At 43.2% G+C, this 22,807-nt stretch overlaps 1 protein-coding gene across 2 annotated transcripts in view; it reads left to right on the top strand.

The window, feature by feature from the left end:
- Positions 1-22,807, top strand: part of rgs8 (regulator of G protein signaling 8) — a 34,754-nt gene that overhangs the window by 4,846 nt on the left and 7,101 nt on the right. Inside the window, exons 1-4 of one of the 2 annotated variants that reach the window (XM_021604380.2) lie at positions 2,701-3,013; positions 20,792-20,883; positions 21,975-22,079; positions 22,316-22,377. In XM_021604380.2, coding sequence (XP_021460055.2) covers positions 21,979-22,079; positions 22,316-22,377 — 163 coding nt within the window. In that variant the 5' untranslated portion in view covers positions 2,701-3,013; positions 20,792-20,883; positions 21,975-21,978. Of the gene's footprint in view, positions 1-2,700; positions 3,014-20,791; positions 20,884-21,974; positions 22,080-22,315; positions 22,378-22,807 lie in introns of those variants that run through there. The other variant, XM_021604382.2, reaches the window with a different exon arrangement.

Here is a 22,807-nt window from a genome sequence, read left to right as displayed (position 1 = left end):
TGAAGCTGTTTTAGTTTCGGTTTTTAGTTTTAGTGCTTGGGAAGGTAAGGAGTCACTTATGTGCTGTCGGCCTATAGCAGGGGCACTCAAGTAGTATTTGAGATGGTCCAGTCACACAAATGTCCTAGGTGGCAAAGGCCCGGAAAGATATTTTGATTTATTGGCGTAGTAACAAACCCCCACCTCGCAATCCATAGGACCCCAAACTGTTCAAACTGTTCACACCCTTCTTGTTGGCAGAGAGACAAATTAGAAGTTTAAAGCTTATTATGCCATCAAGCAAACAAAACATTTAGCCATTTTTTCCCCTGCAATTCCCCCAAAATGTGTGTCTTATTTGTGTTTACATCCTTACCAAATTCCAAAAATATTTGGACAGTATAGCTGTCGTACCTAGGTCTTTATCCAATACATTTTTTGTGGGTGTTGTTCAGATTAAAGTTTTCAAATGTTTTTATTTTTTATTTTATATCAGTCTACTAAATAGTTTTTCCACTTGTAGTTATTATTTCAGTTTCAATTGTGTTTACTATAATTTACTATAATGTCGCTACAATCATATATAGGGCAATATGACACCAATCTCGATGACACACTCCGCGCCATTCATCATGAGCCGTACGTCCGTTACCAAAAACCACACACCAAATTTTTTACAGGTTCGTTAGCAAAATCTTTAGCCGGGAACTAGCTCAATATCTTGCCGTTGGATAAGAACAAGACAACAGAGTCCATAAAGGGACCATTAGACTGGACACCTTTCGGACTGAATAAGTTTGTAGGTGCAACATTTTTGATTACATTTATAATTTATCACTCTCACATGCTGATTTTTATCATCTATGCAGCACTCCGCCAATCAGGCCTTTATGGAAGTGTCCAGATGGAAGCCACGCCTAAGTAAAAGGCACATGACAGCCCGCTTGGAGTTTGCCAAAAGGCACCTAAAGGACTCTCAAACCATTAGAAACAAGAGTCTCTGGTCTGATGAAACCAAGATTGAACTCTTTGGCCTGAATGTCATGAGTCACATCTGGAGGTAACCTGGCACCATCCCTACGGTGAAGCATGGTGGTGGCAGCATCATGATGTGGGGATGTTTTTCAGTGGCAGGGACTGGGGGACTAGTCAGGTTTGAGGGAAAGAAAAACAGAGCAAAGTACAGAGAGATTGCTGATGAAAACCTGCTCCAGAGTGCTCAGGACCTCAGACTGGGGCGAAGGTTCACCTTCCAACAGGACAGCAACCCTACAGTAAGCACACAGCCAAGACAATGCAGGAGTGGCTTCAGGACACAAGGCTGTAATTGCTGCCAATGGTGCTTCAACAAAGTACTGAGTAAAGGGTCTGAATACTTATGTAAATGTGATATTTAAGTTTTGTATTTGTAATACATTCGCAAAAATGTATTAAACCCTTTTTTGGGCATTTTAGTATAAGTCTCTAACAACAAAATGTGGAAAACGTCAAGGGGTCTGAATACTTTCTGAAAGCACTGTATATCATTTGGCTGTATGTATTTTTAGATTTAGGTCTATTGTAAATGTGTATTAACTTTGCATCACCATCTTTATTGCAAAAAGAAATTAAAGTACAAAAAGCAACATATTATTTTGACAGGGGTAATGAATTGTCAATTGATCAGCACAGCAATTGATAAAACAGGACAATTTTTAACACACAAGGGGTTCTGAGCTTATGTCAATATTACACAGGCAGTTACATGAATCCGGAATGTAGACAGGCTCTATCTATCTGAGCTACTGTGTTGATATGTTGGGCACCTACTGACCAAAACATTATGTCATTATGATTTCTTTATGACACGTATTGCTAAAATAAAGGTTTAAGGAAATACATGCATACACCACATTATTACAAGACAAAACAGCTCAATCAAGCCTAATGGTCTTGTGATTATAAAAGCAAACCTTGCTTTCATTTTTATTTATTTTTGACATGAAAATGTAGCGTAATGGGATAATGCCTTACTGTGGTATGTGAAGAATCCAACACTTTACCTTGTATTCAATACAAATCACATTATTGTGGAAGCACCTACTCTAGTATGTATTAGGTTGTTTGAGAAGGTTTGAATCCTAAGAAACCTGCCTACACATAATTTGAAGCTGTGTGTTGGAAAACCTTGGTAGAGCATGGGTGGATTAGGCATTGTTGGTGCTCATGTGAATGTCCTTTCTTTTTCGGCTTCAAACCAATGTGTGTATGTGTGTTTGTCAGTGTAATATTTTAGTTATTAGATATTCAGAGGGATGTTTCTCGATGTGGAAGCAGCACAGTGGTCACATCCTTGCTGTGTATATCATCCTCTGCTGAAAGATATCAAATTCATTTCTCTCCTCTCCAATCCTCTCCCTCTCCTTCCTCGCCTCGCCTCTCCCTCCTCACCTCTCCCTCCTCTAAGAGAGAGGTGGATGAAAGGAAGGCTTTAGTCCATCTGCCAGCATCATTATTATTTTTTATAGACTGAATAATGTTTCTGTCCTACCTCACCTCAGTGGTTATCCTGAAAATGCCTCAACATTCTCTGTCCAGAACAGTATTTCTATACAGCCCCTGTGTACAACTGTATATTTCTATACACTGTATCTTTGCCCATATATTGTTTAAAGCAACTACTCTGCTGAAGCTTGGCTTGTCCTCAGAGAATTCTCTGAGCATTAACAGCGTTCTCTACCTCTCCCTCCCTCTGTTTCTCCCTTTCTCCATATTCCCCTCTCCATACGCCTGTCTCTGTTTCTCTTTCTCCAATGTTTTGAAACCGATGAGCATGCTGTATGGCTCCTAGCCTCCTACTCATCACTGCAACTGTAACAGTAACAGCAGAGATATCGCCACTCAAGAGGAGTGCCATCGCAGACATCTACACACACAGTCACACACACACACCAACGTTGGATGAACATCGGCTTATTCTCCTCAAACGTACGCTGGGGAGGTAGAGAGAGAGAGAGTGTCTACCTGCGCTTCTCTCATACACAACAGGGCTAAGGTAAAGCATCATTCATATTCATCTGGCTAGTAGATAGTTTCATTACGTAAGTAAGTCCACTATGGATAAGGGATGGGAGGCAGGCTGCCGTTACGTACATCTGCTGTTTTAATGTACTGTATGTCTGTTTGATCTTGACTGACATCAGAATATAAAAGATGGAGACTGTTTGTTTACAGGACAGGCAACTGTCATCATCTGGATAATACATACCGTTGGAGACGTAAGTGGAGAGTGTGTTCGCTACTCCAAATATAGTTAGGTAAAATTGGTTCTTGATTATTTACTACAGCAGTGCACTGTTTACAAGTTTTGAAATGTGTGTGTGTGTGTGTGTGTGTGTGTGTGTGTGTGTGTGTGTGTGTGTGTGTGTGTGTGTGTGTGTGTGTGTGTGTGTGTGTGTGTGTGTGTAAATGTCAAACAGTGAAGGAGTCACAGATGGAGAGAGGCGGCTTTGAAGCACCCACACATCCAACCTACATGTTTCACACCTCTCTCTCTCTCTCTCTCTCTCTCTCCCGTTCTCTCTCCCTCTGATTTTTCATCCCCCTACTCAGAAAGTCAAAGCAACTCTTCCTTCCTATTTATTTTTCTTCTCCTTCCTCCCTTCTCTTCTCTCTCAATAGGTATCCCTATTCCTTTCAGTTTCTCACACAAGCATCTACAGTTAGGTCAATCATTTTTGGCAATGTTGATAAAGATGCAAAAATGACTGCATAAAAGTAATATTACAAATACTGAGCTATGTTGCATGCAAAAACAATGCTAATTGATGTTACTTTATATACTAATGCAATTGCTCAGAGAAAGAGATAATGTTTAAGTCATTAAAAAAATATGTTAAAAAGATAGGGGGTCAAAATTATGTGGATCTTTCAGCAAGAAAATAACTCCACGCACTAAGCAAAATCCACATCGAAATGTTTAGTTGACCACAAAACTGAAATTTTTCAATGGCCATCACAGTCTTCTATATCTTTTCTATATCCCATTTCCATATCTGGAAACATTCTGCATGGAGGAATGGTCTATGATCCCACCCAACATGTTCTCCAATTTCATGAAATATTTCAGAAAAAGACACCCACCTGGTGTCCCAGGTATAAATCAGTCCCTGATTAGAGGGGAACAATGAAAAAAAATGCAGGGGAACTGGCTTCAAAGTCCAGAGTTGAGTTTTAGGGCGCAATAGAATTAAAACAGTGGTGATAATCAGTTTTACCCATATCTTTAAAAAAATCAAATGAATTACTTGTTAAACATTAGCTCTTTCGCTGAGCATTTGTATTAGTATGAAATAATATAAATTTCCGCATTTTTGAGCATACAATAATATAGCTCAATATATGTTTTATTTATTTTACAGTCTGTTTTGGTCAACTTTATCAAGGGTGGCAATAATTATGGACCTAACTGTCTCATCCTTGTGTAAAGAGAATCAACATCTCTCCCTCTATTCTTCCCTCCCTCTCTTCCATCTCTCCATTCCTCCCTCTTCCCTTACCCCTCCCTCTTCCCTTATCTCAGTACTCCTCCCTCTCCTGCATATCTCACACAAGCACCTGCCCCTAATCCAACAAAGATTCTGTGTGGCCACTCTCAACACAGAAACACTATATGAAAGTCTACATTCAAACTGTGAACAGGATGGGTTTAAAAGAGCAAACAGCTGCCTAAACATAGATAGCTACAATACTTTTAAAACAACTGACCCAACAGATGGTTAGCAACTGCGAAAGTTTTAAACATAATGAGCTGTCAAATGTATACTTTCTGGATGGAGTGGTCTGCAAACCTAATCCCCCAAATAAATTGATTACATAAAAAACTAAAGTCAGGATTAAGAGTATCATTCCTGACTTTGCAGACAAAATATCAAAATACCAACAGAAGAGCAATGGTCCGACTTGTAATCATAAACTTGATAATCATTATACTAGTGGTTATTATCACCACATAGAGCATGAATCCAGACCCCAAAACACACACATACACTGAACAAAGATATAAAAGCAACTTGTAAATTGTTGGTCCCATATTTCATGAACTGAAATATATGATCTCAGAAATGTTCATTTTGCACAAAAAAACTGATTTCTCTCAAATGTTGTGCACAAATTAGTTTACATCCCTGTTAGTGAGTATTTCTCATTTTCCAAGATAATCCATCCACCTGACAGGTGTGGCATATCAAGAAGCTGATTAAAAAGCATGATCATTACACAGGTACACCTTGTGCTGGGGACAATAAAAATGCACTCTAAAATGTGCCGTTTTGTCACAAAACACAATGCCACGGATGTCTCAAGTGTTAAGCGAGCGTGCAATTGGCATGCTGACTGCAGGAATATCCACACGAGCTGTTGGCAGAGAATTTTATGTAATTTCTCTACCATAAGCCACCTCCAACGTCATTTTAGAGAATTTGGCAGTACTTCCATCTGACTTCAATACCGCAGACCAAGTGTAACCACGCCAGCCCGGGACCTCCACATCCGGCTTCTTCACCTGCAGGATCTTCTGATACCAGCTATCCGGACAGCTGGTGAGGAGTATTTCTGTCTGTAATAATGCCCTTTTGTGGGGAAAAATTCATTCTGATTGGATGGGCCTGACTCCCCAGTGGGTGGGCCTGGCTCCCTAGTGGCTGCGCCAGTAATGTGAAATCAATTGATTAGGGCCTAATTTATTTATTTCAATTGAACTGTAACTCATTAAAATCATTGAAATTGTTGCATGTTGCATTTATATTTTTGTTCAGTATATATTTTTTGATGTGCTAAAATGCTTAACAAGTTTTTTTGTAAAACATACAATGATTCTAAAACAGCGACAAAAACAAAAGCTTATTATCTGATGCTCTGCAGAATGTCCCAATTACCATGACCACTCTGTGCATATATTTATTTTAAATAGTAATATCCTCATCACTCAGGGCTGGATGGGTATGGCCAATCTCAGGGTCATCACAAACCTTGTGTCTTATGCCTCAATCCTCAACTTCCACCTCCATGTGTGCGCGTGCGTGTGCGTGTGCGTGTGTGTGTGTGTGTGTTAGCAAGAGATGTGCAAGTGCACATGCATTTGTGCATGCGTGTGTGTCTTACTCATACTTATTTGTCCTGGTTTAGAGTGCCTTGGAGTTTATTGTAGCCTACTGGGCAGCAGTAACTATTAAACTCAAGCAGAAGCAAACTACCACTGTGGGGGAACAAAGTGACATTAACAGGACTGTACATCGATGTACCTGAAGAGAGCAAAGAGTAAAAATAGATAGACTGTATTTGTTTGATGAGCTTAGACTGAGAGGCTTCTGTCCTGGCTTTACCCCATGCCTCTCTAGATGAGCCATAAATCAGGGCTGATGTGTTCATCAGGATTAAGCCTACTCTATGAGAGTGTTTAGATAACAAGTGTAGGCTAAGTGCTAAGCTGGCGTAAGGCAAGGACATCAGTGAGACTGCTAGCTGCAGAACAGACAACATGGCTATTTTTACCTGAGTGGGTAAGGTCAATGCCTCTGTGGATAAATCATGATAGCTGGAGGTCCACATAACAATGTTGGAGGGTAGCTGTTGGCAGTGGCTACAGGTAAACAAACAGGGAGGGAAGAAGAGATAGAGAGGGGCAGGGAGGAAGGGATGGAGAAAGAGGAAAATACTAATGGAGAGAGTGATGGAGAGGGGGTACAGAGAGAGCAATGGAATCAGTTCAAGCGGAGTCTAGTTTTCCCCTCAGAGACACAGTGGACAGACAGACAGTCCCCAGGCTGAAACAGAGAAAGGAGAGCAGCATGGGTCTGTAAGACCAGAAATTACCCAAACGGTCCTCCCGCCGGAGGCTACACATCAGACGGCCTGACACACTGTCTGTGGGCAGCACGGCTTCCACAGGAGGCACTTTCCTTCAGACAGGGACATAGAGGGTAGCCAAATGCACGCAGGCGCAAGTGCACACATTATCACACAAACATAGGCGTCTGAATGTGTCTGAAAGTGGAGGTGCAAAAGGGGGGGGGGGGGATTTCCAGGGGATTTTTTGTTTTTTGCATTTCCTGCAATTCTTGGGGGAATCCATATTTGTGACTCCTTTCAGGAAACTATGGGTATGTCACGGCTCACTACTTCACAGGAGATCCACCATGCAGAAATGCCTTCTGGAACATGTGAACTTGTATGTGCCTTAATTAACAAACTTGTATGCCATTTGTAAATTCCAATAAAATTGTTAAATTACAACGGTAGTTGTGTTTGCCTCGGAAAAAAAAGGAACCTTCAAGCTAGCCATGATGGCTGAGAAAATGAGTGAGCTGGACATGCCGAGAGATGAGTTCGGATTGGTCTGCCATGTAGGTAACCTTTTCTAACGAGACTTTTTTGGAAGATATCACTTGGTAGAACTACATAAGTTTTGCGCTCCACTTTTTGGAGGACGGAGTTTTGAAATCAGTGAAATTAGAGTATGATAGGTAAGGAGATTGAGACATTTCTGGCGTGTGATTGCAAATATGCAGACAGAGTCGAAAAGAGAACGCACAGAAGGCTGTTGTATAAAACATGTCTCCAGATTACATCTTCAAACTAAGGGCAACAATGACATCCATGACAGAGAGGGAGAAGCATCCATCCATGTATATGGGTAAGATAGTCTAGTTAGCTACATTTTCAGATATTACACATTTCTAATTTTGTCAGAAAGTTGTTTTCATTTCAAGTTAAAATGCTAGCTAGCTAACGTTATATGTATGATCTGTGTGGTAATATTATTCGTATCTCAGAGCCATTTGCATTGCTAGTTATAGCCTAATGTTAGCTAGCTAACATTGAACCTGGTTGGTTAGCTACCTGCAGATTCATGCAGTGTGGTAAATGCTATGCGTTGGGATTATGGTTCATTGTTTCGCTAATTTGCTACATGTCTAAACAAAAGACACTATGCAAGTAATCATTTCAGTTGAATGTTCATGATGTCACTGCGACAACCTCTGCTCTGGCTGTCTACTTTGATTTCAGATCACTCTCATCTGACTGTGCCAGAATAACTGAGGAATTTACGAATGCTCAATACCTGTGTCAGTAAACGTTGGCAAAAAATAGTAATTACATTGTTGCCAGCAGCACAGTTGCAGTCACCAACACTCTGGATAACATAAAATCAGCCTAACCAGCTCTGCTAGGGCGAGTAAAATGGTCAGGGTGAGCTGTTCTCTCATTTGTGTCTGGAAGTAGCTAGCAAGCTAGCCAACATTAGCCAGTTAGCTTAGGTGCTTGACTGCTGTTTTTATGTCAAAACGCTTAGATTAACCCTACTTCTCAGCCAGCGCATCCAGTGTGCACTCTGAATGCTCCAAGAGAGAAATGCTCTGTCTTTATGAACTGAAAATCTTACAACACTGAGTTTATGAACACCCAGAGCACACTCTGGCACTCCAGACTAAATGTATGAACACACCAGTAGTATAAACCAGCCTTTAGTCTTGATTTTTTTGTTTGTTTAGTACATGGACTTACATGTGAATTCTTAAAGAGATCGATGGGGCTAAAGCTTATGAGGGTGTGAACTATGCTGAATGGGTGTACCAAAACATTCAAGTGCCATTTTCTCAAAAGTGAGGTTGCAAGTTTTCCAACTTTCAAAGCAGAATTACCTTTCCATTGTTCCTCAACTGTAGTGTCTGATACAGAATTGTCTAGCTCTACTAGTGTCTGATACAGAATTGTCTAGCTCTGAGTCTCTACTTATTTCCAAGTTGTAGTTTTTCTAAGTGGCTCCCATTTCGGCCAAGCGCATGGCCGAGAGAGCGTGTTCTTTTTGTTTATCTCCGGTAAAGACAATAACAATTCTCCGTATTAAATGTTATTGTTTATTTGCGTATTAGGGTACCTAAGGATTGATTATAAACGCTGATTGACTTGTTTGGATAAGTTTATTGGTAACGTTTGGGATTAATTTTGTATGTATTTTGATGAAGGGAAACCGAGTGAATTATTGACTGAAGCGCGCCAGCTAAACTGAGTTTTTATGGATATAAAGAAGGAATTTATCGAACAAAAGGACCGTTTTTAATGTAACTGAGACCTTTTGGACTGCCAACAGAAGAAGATCTTCAAATGTAAGGCATTTTCTTCAAAGGTAAACCTTTTTTCAAAGGTTACAATATTTCTGACTTTCGTGTCGCAGCTCCCTGGTTGAAAATGATTTGTTATGCATTTGTGTGCTGGACGCTGTCCTCAGATAATCGCATGGTTTGCTTTCACCGTAAAGCCTTTTTGAAATCTGACACCTTAGCTGGATTAACAACAAGTTAAGCTGTATTTTGATGTATTGCACTTGTGATTTCATGAAAGTTTAAAATGTATAGTAATTTCATTTTAATTTGGCACTCTGACATTTCACCGGATGTTGGCCAGATGGGACGTTACCGTCCCGCCTATCCCAAAGAAGTTAATGACGAGTTTGGAGGGTATTATGGTTTTAAATGCTGAGCTGTAGCCGATGAACAGCATTCTTACATAGGTATTCCTCTTGTCCAGATGGGTTAGGGCAGTGTGCAGTGTGATTGTGATTGTGTGGGTCTAGGGTGTCAGGTAGGGTGGAGATAATATGGTCCTTGACTGGTCTCTCAAAGCACTTCATGATGACGGAAGTGAGTGCTACAGGGCGATAGCATTTAGCTCAGTTACCTTAGCTTTCTTGGGAACAGGAACAATGGTGGCTCAATTTTGAGTCTGATAGCAAAGGGTCTGAATACTTATGTAAATCAAGTTTTTCTGTTTACATTGTTTTTGTACATTTGAAAAAAAGCTTTTAAAAAACAGTTTGAGTTTTCATTATGGGGTATTGTGTATAGATTGACGAGGAAAAACTTTTAGAATAATGCCATAAAGTATCAAAACGTGGAGAAAGTCAAGGGATCTAAATACTTTCCCAACGCACTGTATAACAAACATTTTAACAATGAGATTTAACATATTGAAGTTGGGAAAATAGATAGCAAAAATGCACAATGGTGTAAGATGCTTGTAAACAGCTTTTTGGGGGTGGGGGGGGGGGTGTTATATCAAAGGTTTAATCATATAGGCATACTTATTATTTCTCACACTGGAGCTTCTGGAACCTGCCAGTCGTTTCTGTCCCAGTGCTCCCTCATCTTCGAGCTGCAGCCTTTTTCATTCCCCTCGGGCCGCTCAAAGATAGAGTACGTGATAACGCTGATGTCTGAGAGGGCACTCGCTTGGGCTACGGTGGTGTGGGAGCAACAGTCCACCATTTGCCTCAGTCTGGAGGAGTTTGTGGCGGAAGTACGAAAAGTGTTAAATTCTCCATTGTCCAAAAGAGACTGCTCGTAATGATACACTTGGCGGAGCAGGTGAACCCAAGTGCAGACTCAGACCTTGGAGACAGAAATAAGGTCACTAAGGTATTTATTGAAAAGTGTGGGGGGGTACAGGCCAGGGGAAGCTTGGGCAGGTAGCAGGGAACCAGGAACTGAGGCTGAGGCTGGGGAAAGGGAAGTAGGGGCAGGGTAAGCAGGTCCGGAGTGGAATCCAAAGATGCAGTAGAGCGGGGGTCCGGGGCTGGAGACACGGACCAGAGTCAGAGTGGACGGAGCTGTAGTTGAGAGAAAAGCAGCGTCAGTCTAGGGAAAACAGGCAAATAGGATAATAAGATCTATGAAGGAACAAATGACTTGAAACACAGACTGACTGAGCAGAGGCTATGAACTGGCAGCGTGGAAGTGGCAGGGCTGAGTATTTGTAAAGACCTTGATTATGGAACAGGTTGCAGCTGGTGGGGATCTGCTCTGCCTCCAACACACCTGTCTCCACTCACACAATCACATACACACACACAGAGAGAGAGGGAGAGAGCACTGGGGGAGTGGCGGCAGGTTATGGAGACACAGGATGAGAACTAGAGGGTGTGGCAGGAGCAGATGTCACACTTAAACTGCTCCAACTACGTCAAGACTCCCGTAGTGTGGCAGACTACGCGGTGGATTTTTGCACGTGGGGGTCTGAGAGTGCCTGGAACCTGGAAGCCTTGTTCAACACGTTTATTCACGGATTATCGGAGGTGATTAAAGACAAGCTTGCAGCCCAGAAGCTGCCCATGGACCTTGACTTCCTCATTGCCTTGACCGTCCGGATCGATGGATGGATACGGGAACGTAGGAGGGAAAGGGGTCTGTTCCTTTTTGCCCTTGCTCGTCCTCGAATTCCACCTCGCCTCCAAGGAATCCCTTTCCAAGAGAATCCAGTGTGACCCGAGTTCCCTTGGAAATCACAGAGGGCTGTGGACCCGCCTCCTCCAGAGCCCATGCATCTGGGCAGGGATAGATTGTCTCATGTTGAGCACTTACACAGATGGAACACCAAGAGCTGTCTGTATTATGGAGCTTTGGGACATTTCTTATCTACCTGCCCATTAAAAGGCCAGGCTCATCAGTAGGTATAAGTACACTGGTGAGCCGTATGGGGATTTTCCAATCGCTCACTACTCGAAAGCCCCTCTATGCTACCCTGTTGTGGGGAGACCAGTCCAAATCCGTCCGGGTGCTCACGAGAGCTTTATAGACACTACCCTGGTGTCGGAGCTGGGCATCTCCACTCAACCCCTTTCATTCATGATGGACGTCAGAGCGCTGGATGGGCGCTCTATTGGCAGAGTCACCCACAATTCTGTTCCTATCAACCTGCGTGTCAGACAACCACAGTGAATCTATGCAGTTTCTGCTCTTGGATTCTCCTCATGTACACATGGATTTGGGGTTTTCATGGCTCCAAAGGCACAACCCCCTAATCGACTGGGCTACGGGTTCCATCATGGTTTGGAGTCCATTTTGCCATTCACATTGTCTGAAGTCAGCGAAGCCTGCCCCAGGACGTCTTCCTGCAAGCTTGGGGAAAGTCTCAGATCTCTCCCCCGTTCCCGCAGACTACCAGGACCAGGACCAGGAGATTTTCAACTCTGCCCATGTCACATCTCTTCCTCCACATCGACCGTGCTACGACTGTGCTATCGACCTTCCACTGGTCACCGTACCGCCTATGGGGCGACTTTATTCTCTGTTGGGTTGGAGACCAAAGCAATGGAAGGGTACATTGAGGACTCTCTCGCAGCAGGGATCATGTGGAAATCTGCCTCCCCAACCGGTGCCGGGTTCTTCTTCGTGGAGAAGGACAAAACCATGCATCAGTGTATTGACTACCGGGATCTTAATGACATTAAGGTTAAAAAACGTTACCCGTTACCACTCATCTCTTTGGCTTTCGAGCCTCTCCAGGGGGCGGTCATCTTCTCCAAGTTGGACCGGAACACCTACCATTTGGTTCGGATATGGGAAGGAGACGAGTGGAAGACAGCCTTTAATACGGCTAGCAGGAACTGCAATGACAATGGTGATGCCATTCGTACTGTTCCAGGCCCTGGTCATTGATGTGTTCAGTGATATGTTTAACCGATTTGTGTTTGTCTACCTCGATGACATCCTCATTTATTCCCAGTCAGCTCAAGAGCATGTCCTCCATGTCCGACAGGTCCTCCAGCGTATCCTGGAGAACCAGCTTTTCATGAAAGAGGAGAAATGTGAGTTCCATCCCTCTACAATCTCCTTCCTAGGATACGTCATCGCTGCAGAGAAAATTCAGATGGACCCTGACAAGGTGATAGCGGTGGTGGATTGACCTCAACCCACATCCAGAGTGCAGCTGCAACGTTTCCTGAGGTTTGCTAATTTCTATCGTTGCTTTGTCTTGGGTTTAAGCACCCTTGCTTCCCCCCTCTCTGCACTCACCTCTCCCAAGGTTATGTTCATATGGTCTCCAGCAGATGACCGGGCATTCTCAGACCTCAAGCAGCGATTCACTACAGCCCCATCTTAATCCATCTGGACTTATCCCGTCAGTTCGTGGTGGAGGTCGACGCCTCGGACGTCAGAGTGTGGGCTGTCCTTTCCTAGCGTTCTGCCCAGGACCAGAAGCTGCATCACTGTGCCTTCCTTTCCCATCGTCTTAACCCCACTGAGAGGAACTATGACATGGGAATCGAGAATTAGAAGGGGTGGAACATTCATTCTTTGTGTGGACAGACCATAAGAACCTGAAATATCTCCGCACTGCCAAGCGCCTCAACTCAACAAAGACGGGCCCTGTTATTCACTCATTTCCATTTCACTATTTCCTACCGCCCGCGGTCCAAGAATGTGAATCCTGACGCACTCTCACATCTATACAGCCCTGCTACTACACCATCAGACCCCAAGACCATCCTCCCTAGTTCATTTCTACCGGCTGCAATCATCTGGGGAATAGAGAGTATGGTCCGCAAGGCACAGTTCCTCACCACCCCTGGTCCCAGATATCCTTGGACTTCATCATGGGTCTCCCTCCATCAGATGGCAACACCCCCATCCTTATGGTGGTGGATAGGTTTTCCAAATCTGCCCATTTTATCCACCTTCCAAAGTTTCCCTCAGCTAAGGGTGGCCCAGCTCATGGTGCTACACATCTTCCGGATCCACGGACTTCTGGTTGACATGGTCTCTGATCGTGGTCAAGGCTCTCATCCCGATTCTAAAAGGCGTTCCTGCACCCTCATTGAGTCATTGGTCAGCTTGTCCTCTGGTTTTCATCCCCTGTCTAACAGCCAGTCGGAGCGAGCCAGTCAGGACCTGGAGACGACTCTTTGTTGCCTCGTCTCCACCAATTCCACCCACCTGGAGCAAGCAACTTGTGTGAGTGGAATATGTCCACAACACCCTTCCCTGTTCTGCTACTGGTCTTTCACCTATTGAGTGTTCCCTGGGATATCAGCCTTTCTCGGAGAAGTAGGAAGAGGTCAGCATACCTTGCTCCCAGATGTTTGTCTGTCGCTGTCGCCGTACCTGGAAGAGAGCCTGGGCCGCTCTTCTCAAGACCACCTCCAGGTATTGACGACAGGTGGACCGACACCAGACCCCTGATCCCCGCTACTGTCTTGGGTAGAGGGCATAGCTTTCCACTTGGGATCTGCCCTTCCAGGTGGAGTCCCGCAAACTTTCCACCTGTTTAATTGGCCCTTTCCCCATCTCTAAGGTCCTTAGCCCCTCTGCTGTTAATCTTCTGTTGCCCCGCACCCTCCGTATATATTCAACTTTCCATGTATCTAGAATTATACCCCTGTCTCACAGCCCTTTGTCTCCTGTTTCCAGGCCCACCCCTCTCCCCAGTCTCATCGACAGCTATTCGGCGTACACGGTGAGGCACCACCTGAGTGTTCAAACTCGAGGCAGGGGATTCCAGTACCTGGTTGTGTTATGCGGGGTGGAGCAGGTGAACTCAAATGCAGACTCAGACGAGGAGATAAGGATAGGTAACCAATGTATTTATTGAAAAGTGGGAGAGGAAATGGGGTGCAGTCCAGGGAAATCTTGGCCGGGTAGTAGGGAAACCGGACTGAGGCTGAGGCTGGGGGCAAGGTGATTAGGACCAAGAAAGCAGTAGTGCAGGGACCCAGGGCAGGGAAGCAGGACTGAGGAGACTCGGGACTGGAGACAGGTACCAGAGTCAGAGCAGACGGGACTGTAGTGGAGAGAAAAAGCAGCGTGAGGCTAGGGAAAACAAGCACAACAGGATCTATGCAGGCACAAACAGTGAGAAATGCAGACTGACTGAGTAGAGGCTACGATTTGGCAGCGTGGAAGTGGCAGGGCCCTGTTTTTTTTATGGGGTTCTTGACAGGGGAACAGGTTGCAGCTGGTGGGAATCTGCTCTGCTTCCAACACACCTGTCTCCCCTCACACCATCACATACACACAGAGAGAGAGAGAGGGCACTGGGGGACTGGTGGCAGGTTAGGGAGGTCCATGATGAGAAGTAGAGGGCGTGGCAGGAGCAGATGTAACAGGTTGACTGACTGGGAGGGTTATGGCCCGGAGGAAAGGTGTTGCATCCCAACTAGGAATATCCTGGACCAGCACTCATGGCAGACTTCCTCTGTTGACACCCAGGTCAACCAGGCTTGTCCCAGGGAAGGACGCCTGGTGGTGGGGGGGGGGGGGGGTACTGTCACACCCTGATCTGTTTCACCTGTCTTGTCATTGTGTCCAACCCCCACCAGATGTCTCCCAGTACATCATGTGTATTTATACCTGTGTTTTCTGTTTGTCTGTTGCCAGTTCGTCTTGTCCAGTCAAGTCCTACCAGCGTGCTCCTGTGTTTCCTGTGGTCTAGTGTTTACTAGTCTTCTCAATTCTGACCTTTCTGCCTGTCCTGACCCTGATCCTGCCTGCCGTCCTGTACCTGCCTGACTCTGATTTGGATATCAACTCTTTGCCTGCGTTGACCTACCAATTGCCTGCCCCTTGTACTGTTATAAACTCTGAGACTCGTATTATCCGCCTCCTGTGTCTGCACCTGGTCTTAGCCTGATCCATGATAGACATGCAGTTTTCTGCTAAGGTGCAACCTTTGGAAGTCTACGGAGCTCTAGTTTTCTAAAATGTTGTTCTGAATTTGTTGCAACCCCTATTACTAGCCTGTTCAACCTCTCTTTTGTATCATCGGAGATCCCCAAAGATTGGAAAGCTGCCGGAGTCATCCCCCTCTTCAAAGGGGGAGACACTCTAGACCCAAACTACTACAGACCTATATCTATTCTACCCTGCCTTTCTAAGGTCTTCGAAAGCCAAGTTAACCTCTCTGGGATATGTGAGATGCTAGCGTCCCACCTGGCCAAAAGCCAGTGCAAATGCAGAGCGCCAAATTCAAATAAATTACTATAAAAATCTAACTTTCATGAAATCACACATGCAAGATAGCAAATTAAAGCTACACTTGTTATAAATCCAGCCAACATGTCAGATTTCAAAAAGGCTTTTCGGCGAAAGCAAATTATGCTATTATGAGGATAGCACCCCAGTAAAGAGAGAGAAACATATTTCAACCCTGCAGGCGACACAAAACATAGAATTAAAAATAATTAATTCCTTACCTTCGACAAGCTTCTTTTGTTGGCACTCCAATATGTCCCATAAACATCACAAATTATCATTTTGTTCAATTCATTCCGTTGATATTTATCCAAAATGTCAATTTATTTGGCGCGTTTGATCCAGAAAAACACCTGTTCCAACTTGCGCAACGTGACTATAAAATGTCTCAAAAGTTACCTGTAAACTTTGTCAAAACATTTCAAACAACTTTGTAATACAACGTTAGGTATTTCTTAACGTAAATAACCAATAAAATTGAAGACCGGATGATCTGTGTTCAATACAGGAGGAAAACAAACTGTAGCTAGCTTTCTGGTCACGCGCCTCTATCTAACAGTACACTTCAAGTTACCCTCGTTCTGAACAGTGCTACTTCTTCATTACACAAAGGAATAACCTCCACCAATTTCTAAAGACTGTTGACATCCAGTGGAAGTGGTAGGAACTGCAAGAAGGTCCCTTAGAAATCTGTATGCCCAATGAAAACCCATTGAAAAGAGTGTGACCTCAAAAAGAAACAATCTGAATGGTTTGTCCTCGGGGTTTCACCCGCTAAATAAGTTCTGTTAAACTCACAGACAATATTCAAACAGTTTTAGAAACGTCAGAGTGTTTTCTATCCATATCTACTAATAATATGCATATCTTATCTTCTGGGGATGAGTAGCAGGCAGTTGAATTTGGATATGCATTTCATCCGGACGTGAAAATACTGCCCTGTCCCAAAGAAGTTAACAAACAGATCAAGTTAACAAACAGATCCCCGACCATTTCGAATCCCACCGTACCTTCTCCGCTATGCAATCTGGCACCTCATCCACACTCAAGGTCCTACACAATACCATAATCACCATCGATAAGAGACAATACTGCGTAGCTGTATTCATCGACCTGGCCAAGGCTTTCGACACTGTCAATCACCGTATCCGTATCCGCAGACTCAACAGCCTTGGTTTCACTACTTCTCAGATAGAGGTCAGTGTGTTAAATCGGAGGAACTGTTGTCCGGACTTCTGGCAGTCTCTGTGGGGTGCCACAGGGTTAAATCCTCAGGCCGACTCTTTTCTCTGTATACATCAATGATGTCGCTCTTGCTGCTGGTGATTCTCTGATCCACCTCTACGCAGACGATACCACTCTGTATACTTCTGGCCCTTCTTTGGACACTATGTTAACTAACCTCCAGACGAGCTTCAATGTCATACAACGCTCCTTCCGTGGCCTCCAACTGCTCTTAAATGCAGGTAAAACTAAATGCATGCTCTTTAACAGATCGCTGCCCACTCCTGCCCACCCGTCCAGCATCACTACTCTGGACGGTTCTGACTTAGAATATGTGGACAACTAAAAATACATAGGTGTCTGGGTAGACTGTAAACTCTCCTTCCAGACTCACACTAAGCATCTCCAATCCAAAATTAAATCTAGAATCGGCTTCCAAAACATCCTTCACTCATGCTGCCAAACATACCCAATACAATTGACTATCCTACCGATCCTTGACTTGTCATTGTCATGTACAAAACAGCCTCCAACACTCTACTCACAAAATTGGATGCAGTCTATCACAGTGCCTTCCGTTTGGTCACCAAAGCCCCATATACTACCCACCACTGCGACCTGTATGCTCTCATTGGCTGGCCCTCGCTTCATATTCGTCGCCATACACACTGGCTCCAGGTCATCTATAAGTCTTTGCTAGGTAAAGCCCTGTCTTATCTCAGCTCACTGGTCACCATAACAGCACCCACCCATAGCACGTGCTCCAGCAGGTATATTTCACTGGTCACACCCAAAGCCAATTCCTCCTTCGGCCGCCTTTCCTTGCAGTTCTCTGCTGCCAATGACTGGAACAAACTGCAAAAATCGCTGAAGCTGGAGACTCATATCTACTAGCTTTAAGCACCAGCTGTCAGAGCAACTCACAGATCACTGCACCTGAACATAGCCGATCTGTTAATAGCCCATCCAACTACATCCCCATACTGTTATTTATTTTATTTATTTTGCTCCCTTGCACCCCAGTATCTCTACTTGCACACTCATCTTCTGCACATTTATGACTCAAGTGTTTAATTGCTATATTGTAATTATTTAGCCACTGTGGCCGATTCATTGCCTTACCTCCCTTACCCTACCTCATTTGCATACACTGTATATAGACATTTTCTGTTGTATTATTGACTGTATGTTTGTTTTTCCATGTGTAATTCTGTGTTGTTGTTTGTGTCGCACTGCTTTGCTTTATCTTGGCCAGGTCACAGTTGTAAATGAGAACTTGTTCTCAACTAGCCTACCCGGTTAAATAAAGTTGAAATAAAAAAATACAAATAAAGAGCCTGCGCTACAGCGAAGCCTAATCAGAAATATCATGCATCATGGTTGTTATAGGCAAAGTGAAACGATACAATTAATTTGCTTGTGGTGCCCTCATCTCAAATTATATTTAACAACACCATTGGACCAACACCATCTGACATGAAACAATGATACAAATGTAATAACAGCACAACAAAATAGATAAACAATTTGATTTTGCAGGTGCCTTTTCATTTTAAAACACCAGTGGTGCAACTAGTGCTTTCTAAATGCACTGAACCAAAACAGTGGCGTGCGGGTGTGAAGCAAAACTTTCCAGAGTTCAAAACCATTCATCTTGAAGGACGGGGGCGGTGGTGCAAAATACCATTTTTAATTATACTATATAAAAAATGAGCATATCTATTTTAATACAGACTAGCTGAAAACACCACTAAGTGTTCAAAATGACAATTTACCCAATGGATCATGATCATTCTCTGGTAAAAAGTGGGGGTGCAAAAAAGGACACAGTGTTCAGTGTTCCCATTTTTTAACTAATAAACACACTGGGATATTTATTGCAAGAAATGCTTTTCTTCATTTCTAATGCAACATTTAGGATAGATAATAATGTACTGTAGCGACAGAGAGAAACTCTACAAGGTGAGAGACTGCTTGCATCAATTCAGGGGTTGTTGTTATTCATGCAGCGTTTTATACTGTGCTGGGTAATTTTTTTCAACAAGTAATAGATTGATTTGAAGTGATACATGTTCGTTGCCAAATGGCTGCTGAGAGTGATGTTTGCTTGACAGATGGACATGCCAGGATCTGCTCTCCAACTACATTCTCCACACTAAGAACAAGAAAACCAGGGCAAAGGAAAAGTTGAAAAAACGCAATGCACCAAAACGACATCAAAGGGAATTTCAAGACTCAGTACTTTCAGGGTCCCTTTAAAGTAACCAGGCATCTTTGAAGAGGAATTGAAAATGTTGGCATGTTCAAAATTCATGATGCAACATGACATGCCCATTTTTTCTGGCACATTAAAATTCAGACTCCTTTTTATAGCTGCCCCTCCAGGAGTCTGTGCTTGCTGCATGGCTGAATAAAACATAAAGTGGCTTCCCCCTGACTGCACGGATTTGTCAGAGAACTTTATAAATAGCTCTGCAGGCAGGCAGGCAGGCACGTGTACCCACCCCATGTGGGCAAAAAAAGATTCCGCCCGCTGCTAAGTAGAGTAGAGAGAGAACAGGAAAACACAGATCTGCTTTCCACTGCAGAGAGACTGCAGACTGCTTTGAAATCTGCAATCAGCAGACGTATATTCCAAAAAGATTGATACCTGGAAAAGATATGCATCTTGAAATGCATTGATATTTGTGATATATCTGTGGTAATTAGTTTGCAGTTATCTTCAAAAATCTACGACACAGTAATCAGTGGAGCATCATTAGTTTCTCATAATACTAGCAACTATTAATGTCATTAGTCTCAAAAGGGTTCAAAATTCACACTTTGTGACATCATATACTGTAGTTTCATCATGTGACCTCCATACTTCAATGAAATCGGATCACTGACGCCTAAAACTATAGATGCCCATATGTTAATATTTGCAGTGTTAGGCTGACTAATGCAACAAAACATTGTAGAAGATATATCAGTGTCATCAGAACATCTTCAGAAAAATGAAAAAATGAAATGCTTAAAAAGCTTAGAAATCAATTCCACATCTCCCTGTTGTTCATTTTGATTGCAAATAACAAGTATTTTTCTCAAGAGACTCCTGGAAGAGCTGTATACCCAGTCTGTTTCTATTTCATCAAGTTACCACACACACTCACATACAAGGACTAACGGACACACAGACAAACACACCACACACATAAACACACACCGAGCATCATAACAAATCAGCTCTGCCTAGATAGAATCTATGAGTGGAATCTTAAGAGTACATGATAAGAAAGCCCATTAATTCCAGTAAAGTGCTTTTCTCTAGAAACATGAGTGGTACGTTTCATGCAATGTTCCCAATTACAGCAGACGGAAAAGCAATCCACCATATCGCCTCCTTCAACACCCATCAATGTTTGTAGAGGAAGTGTTTGTTCAGATAGATTCTAAAATACAGTAAAGCTGCAAGCTGAAGTGCAGACACTTCCATCCAAATTGACCTAGAGTTTACACATCATGTATTCAGTATGTGTGGCACATGCAGGAATCAAACCAACAACCCCAGTGTTGCTAGCAGCACCATGCTCCATCCAACTGAACCATCTTAACCACAAATTGTTTTGGAAACTAGTGGCCTTTAGGGATCAAGCTTATTGAATAAGATAAGCTTTAGGGACCCAATCAGTTTGTTGATATTGTGGTGGGACTTCAGGTGGCATCTGGCATTAGGACAATGAGCACCAATGGGAGTAATAATTACACTAACTACCTTGCTGTTGTTCACTATAAAAATGCATGACTTTATTTCTCTCCAACAGAGAACTCCAGCAACCACCAGTGATCTTAGAGGAGTCCTTGGATTACTGAAGCTTGACTGACCATTCTAACAAAACCAAAAGGCAACGCAACAGTGAGTAATCTAACAGCTTACCCACTAGAGGGATGGAGATTGTGTCCCTTATGTAACCAACTATTGATGGGAATACTCATTCCACTCATTCCATTCCAGCATATTAGGCACCCACTGCAGTGCTTGGTTTGTTTGGTCTGTGTGTTATCAGGGGGACTAGATGCATGGTAGAGAAGCTCGTGGCTCACTACCCAGATTGGATGTTCTCTAGTGGCTAGCTGATGGGTATGTTGCCTGCTCCATATGAAGCTACACCTGCTGTAAATGTCTATCTGGGCATTTAGAGCAATGACTCTTATCAGACCCATCAGTATGTCTGATCTGTCTAATCCTACAGCAGCTGGCCAATAGGTAATGATATTAAACATCACTTTTTGATTATATCTACAACTGGAGTGCATGAAACACCATAGACAAAACATTGATCAGATTGATTGTGTGATATGTACTGTAGTGTGAGAGAGTAAGCAGAGAAATGTTGAAAGCAAATGACCATGCGTCATCAGGTCGGTGCAGACTAAACAAATGTGAAGTGATGTTTAGCAAACTTCATCAGGCACATCCTGAACCAGCTCTCCACCTCCTCCAACATCTGAATCCATTTTCTTATGCAGTCATTCGAAGGGTCAGTACACTGATTGAAGACCATGGCCTTGCTTATGACTGATGCATTAACATACTGCCTATAGGCAGGAGGTTAACATTGTTACCTGTTAATCCATTAGAGACTTTTATCCAGAGCTATTTACTGCAGTGAGTGCATACATTTTCCTTCTGGTCCCCCATGTGAATTGCACCCACAACCCTGGCGTTGCAAGCACCATGCTCTACCAACTGAGCCACACAGGACAACCGTGTGGCTCAGTTGGATCCGAGCACTTTCTGAGAAGACTATGCTCAGAGCTGCAAGCTGTAGGTGTACATAGAAATAGCTCAGTCTTTAGTTAGCTACTGTAGAAAAAAAGCTGTGAAGAGAAATGTATACATCAGAAGACAATCAATGTGATCTGCATCAGATATCATGTTTTGATTCAGAAATGTACTGTACTTTCTTAAATGCTTGTATTCTATTCTTCCCGTCATTTGAGCAGAACCATGAAGACCAGACTAGCCTGCCTGTCCAATAAGTCTGACTCCTACACCGACTTCACTGAGTTCCTGCCCCCTGCCCAAGACAGGACCACCAGATGCCTAAAGTAAGTAGACCTTTATATCCGATTGCATGGTGTCAGTCTCTCCCATTCATATAGTATTTAGATATTATTTCTCCCAAAACTAGGGATATGTAATAGGACTACTACACAATAGATGGTGTAGGGTCTTTTAAAACAAACCTTTGAAACTGTGAATATCTGTGTGTTGAAAACCTGCAACTGCATATTTGCATACACATTTAAAAACATGTGTCTCGGTATCTCTGTCTTTCCTTCAGGCTGACAAAAGAAGAGGTCATTCGATGGGCAGATTCCTTCGATGTTCTTCTATCGCACAAGTGTAAGTGAAATTTAAATGATAGTCCCTTTTACAGTGCCTTGCGAAAGTATTCGGCCCCCTTGAACTTTGCGACCTTTTGCCACATTTCAGGCTTCAAACATAAGGATATAAAACTGTATTTTTTTGTGAAGAATCAACAACAAGTGGGACACAATCATGAAGTGGAACGACATTTATTGGATATTTCAAACTTTTTTAACAAATCAAAAACTGAAAAATTAAGCATGCAAAATTATTCAGCCCCTTTACTTTCAGTGCAGCAAACTCTCTCCAGAAGTTCAGTGAGGATCTCTGAATGACCCAATGTTGACCTAAATGACTAATGATGATAAATACAATCCACCTGTGTGTAATCAAGTCTCCGTATAAATGCACCTGCACTGTGATAGTCTCAGAGGTCCGTTAAAAGCGCAGAGAGCATCATGAAGAA

This window comes from Oncorhynchus mykiss, chromosome 5 (assembly GCF_013265735.2).
Source record: "Oncorhynchus mykiss isolate Arlee chromosome 5, USDA_OmykA_1.1, whole genome shotgun sequence".
NCBI classification, from domain to species: domain Eukaryota; kingdom Metazoa; phylum Chordata; class Actinopteri; order Salmoniformes; family Salmonidae; genus Oncorhynchus; species Oncorhynchus mykiss.
This window is presented reverse-complemented; position numbering and strand designations above follow the sequence as displayed.